At 49.9% G+C, this 3674-nt stretch overlaps 1 protein-coding gene across 1 annotated transcript; it reads left to right on the plus strand.

Moving 5' to 3' along the window:
• Positions 1-378: 378 nt before the first annotated feature.
• Positions 379-2415, plus strand: LOC144178705 (testicular acid phosphatase homolog). The gene has a single exon (XM_077706726.1). The coding sequence runs from the start codon at positions 1142-1144 to the stop codon at positions 2303-2305; it is 1164 nt and encodes a 387-aa protein (XP_077562852.1). The 5' UTR covers positions 379-1141; the 3' UTR covers positions 2306-2415.
• Positions 2416-3674: the final 1259 nt, after the last annotated feature.

The raw sequence follows: 3674 nt of genomic DNA on the forward strand, positions 1-3674 counted from the left end.
CTTAAAGGCTTACTTTTAGGAACGATAGGGGAGGTGCAAATTGTACACTTGGGCGTGCTTAAAGAAAAACTACTTTAGCTAGCTGCGCTCGTTTTTCGAGATTGTTTTTTTTTGTTTGTTTAACCGCTAGCACTAGCTCATGCTGAGTAGTTCAAAAATAACCTTTGCTCCCCTTGCACCAGCGTAGCGGAATTACCAGTTAGTCAGCGCACCTTTCGCGGGTTTCAAAAACTCAGCGGTAAACACTTGGATGATGTTTATCTTGGGAAAACCTAAAGCGGGCACATAGATAACGGGAAGTTATCAGAGACGCCGCAGTGAGCTGAAGGTAACGAGAAAGAAAAGAACACGATGTATTCACGTTGTGCTGATACAGACCAGTTTCTGCGCGCCAAGCAGTCGTGTATAGAACGTGCATGTTAGTCGGTGCTGTAGATGCTATCCACGTGAAACAGCTTTCAGAGACGATATCTAGAGCCCCGCAAAATGTTCGAGTATATTATGGCGGAGAGTGTTTGAAAAGGCGGGAAACTCGTTGGGAACAGTTCTCTATGAGGAGTTGAGATTTCTGGTGCTTCTAAGAAACATTACGATCCTGTGGCATTCGTTTTGATGATTCTCTTGGCATCTTCATCGAGGGTATCATCATCATCACTCAAGCACGAGTAAGTTGCCGATTTGGAGTGAAAAGTTTCGTTCGAAGCCGCACGTGAGTCTCTTCAAGCTCGCACGGAAGAAAAAGAAATAGCGCTACCAGTGCTAAGGCTAATGAGGAATAGCAGCAAGTAGAAGGTTTTAATTCTGCAGCAGTTTATCCGAACGTTTCTTCAAATACCCGTGAAATAACCCATCCTGCCGGGAATGAACTGCTGTGAAGTGGTGTGGCTTGAAGTAATCGATAATACAACTAGGAACTTGACCATTGCTGTGACTTTCGATTATTGAGCTTTAGTCACCATCCACGTCCACATAGTTACCTTCTCGAGGCCTCGTGACTCATCCGCAGCTGGTTTCGTTTTCGCTGGTGCCACCACTATCATCGCCATCGTCCTAAGAGAAAGAAACGACCAACCATTTTCTCAGCCGGCCTACTGAGAAGAGTTTTTCGTCGACGTTTCGTGCCCCTAACCTATCCAACGACATGCCGTTTCTCCCGCTGCTGCTGCTGCCAGCGGCACTACTGGCCAGTTCCGACGTACAGCCACAAACGGAGTTGAGGCACGTCGCTGTCATCTTCCGCCATGCAGACCGAGCGCCGCTGACCACGTTCCCAGGCGACCCTAACCGAAACCATCGATGGCCTCTCGGTATTGGGCGGCTGACGACACGGGGACGCGCCAACGCTTACGCCCTCGGCAGGTGGCTTCGATCCCGCTACTCCCGCTTCCTCACCGACGACCCGCACGAAGTGTACGCCCGCTCCAGTCCCGCGCCACGCTGCTACGAGAGCGCTGCTTTGGCGCTGTACGGCCTCTATCCTTCCAACAGAGACCAGAAGCTCTGGAAGCCCGACCAGAACTGGCAGCCGATTCCCATCACGCGGCTTCCCGAAGGCACGGACAAGTACGCGACCATCTGCATTCCTAGCTTGCGCGAAGCCATGAAATCCCTCCTCGCCATGGAGGAGCCGCTCTACGCAGCCGGAGAAACGCCGTCGGAACCATCCCACTTTAGAACCCTCGGCACGGTCTTGAGGTTTGTGGCCCGAATGTCTAACATCACAGCAGAGTCGCCGTCGCAGAAGTTTATCGCCGTAACTCAGATCTTGGACGCTATGTTCGTGGCTCGCGAATACAACCTCTCCGTGCCAACGTGGGCGGCGAGATACTGGCGTGAACTGGAGTGGGCCCTTCATGGGGTCCTCGAGGGCTTGTCCCGATCACAGATGGATCACATGGCTGGAGCTTTGATCAGTGACGTGGTGACGAAGATAATGCATCCCGATAGTCCGCAGCCGTCGCTAATGCGGGGTAGTCATAATTCTGACGCCGTGCCAAAGCTCACGTTAATGGCCTACCACGACATCAACATCGCGGGACTCTTGCTGGGCTTAAATAAGACCCTCCAACGGAGGCCACCGTACGGTGCGGCAGTGCTGATGGAGGTCTCTCCGTTAACTTCCACAGTTTCCCCCGACCTGTACGTGAGGGTTTTGTACAAAGCCGGCGAATCTGTTTCCGAGTTAGCCGTAGATGGTTGCACCAATCCTTGCTCGCTGCGGGACTTTGGAGAGCTTCTACAGCGCAAGTTCAAACCAGTTTCTCGTTCTCAGTGTGAATGGAGCGAGCACCAGCCGCTTCTTTAGGAGCAAAAGTCGTTGCTTTTCTCTTTATTATTGCTCTCCTCGGTGTTTTTATACTGCTGCCTTTTCGTTTTCGCTAGAATAAATTCCGGCAGGGCTCTGGGTTAATTTATGCGAGCTTGTGTGTGTGTGTTTTTTGTCGTTTTTGAAGCATTTAGAGAACACTGGCGCATAGGGCGTGCGATTTTGGGTAAACAATTTTCGAGCCTCTACTTGTTACGTAGTCCAATTGCCGCAAATCGAAACACGAGGGGAGATCACGGGCATAATTTACCTCAGATTATTGTTTTTGGCTTGAAGGAATTACTCGCTAATTAACTCGCACCCATACAGACACCCTTGCAGGCGAGAAAATCCTGTAGTGTGCGTGCTCGTGCTTGTGACTGTGCGCGTGGGTAAATGTGTTCGTGTATTTGTCTGTCCCTGTATTATGCGTTCTTAGTAGTGCCTTCAAAATAGGAAACATTTTAGGGTTATTTTTCGTACTTCCATGAAACCACTCTGGTGCCCATTTTTCTCCCCCATGGACATCAAGAAAGGAGCTCGCATACACAAGCAGATTTCGATGTATAAACAAATACAAGGCGCGGAAAATTATACGAATGCATTTTGTGTATAAGCAAGCTCGTCTTAAGATTTTCTAAACTTTGTTTCTTTCGCGATGTGTGAGTTGAATAGAAACTTTTCCAGAACCTGATACACAAAACATAAAAATGTCACAATAACCAGTTTTTTCTAATAAAAGAAGGTTTATAGGGTGTTTAACAGACACTTAAAATAACGAAATGCGGCTGTTGTTCCTGCTGGGGCTCCCACAGCGCTTGGGGCCGATTCTTTTTTCTAGCCGTACTCGCATCTCAGGCACGCCTCAGTCATCTTCCGTCGTGCCGCTGGGGCACCGTGTCTGACGTTTCTAGGCTTCCCAAACTCTAACGACCCTTATAGCGTTCGATTCCTGCGCAACTGACAACCCGGGATCACGCAGATTCGTACGAATACAAGTGGCCGTGCTCTCGCTTCAAGAACTTTTTCAGCGACAACCCGTACACGTTGGATGCGTGGTCTGATTCTGCGCCGCACTCGTACGAGACTCCCGCAATAAGTCTGTACGGCCTCCACCTGGCGAACGAGTAACGGAAGCTGTGGAGGCAGGAGGAGAACTTGGAACTGATTCCCGTAACACCGCTTCCCTATGGAGTTGCAATGATGGAATATGCATCCTTCGAACTAATGCACTCGATGTGCCCCATCAACGTGAAGGCATAGAGTGCGATCCCCAGGTCGCTGCCGGAATCGCTCCACTGAAAACACTTGCATACGGTCGTTTCGTTTGTCGCCCGAATAATTTTGGAGCTTTGCCGTGGACTATATA

This window comes from Haemaphysalis longicornis, unplaced genomic scaffold, assembly GCF_048455015.1.
Source record: "Haemaphysalis longicornis isolate Haplotype H1 unplaced genomic scaffold, Haemaphysalis longicornis Haplotype H1 scaffold_4, whole genome shotgun sequence".
In the NCBI taxonomy this organism is placed as follows: Eukaryota; Metazoa; Arthropoda; class Arachnida; order Ixodida; family Ixodidae; genus Haemaphysalis; species Haemaphysalis longicornis.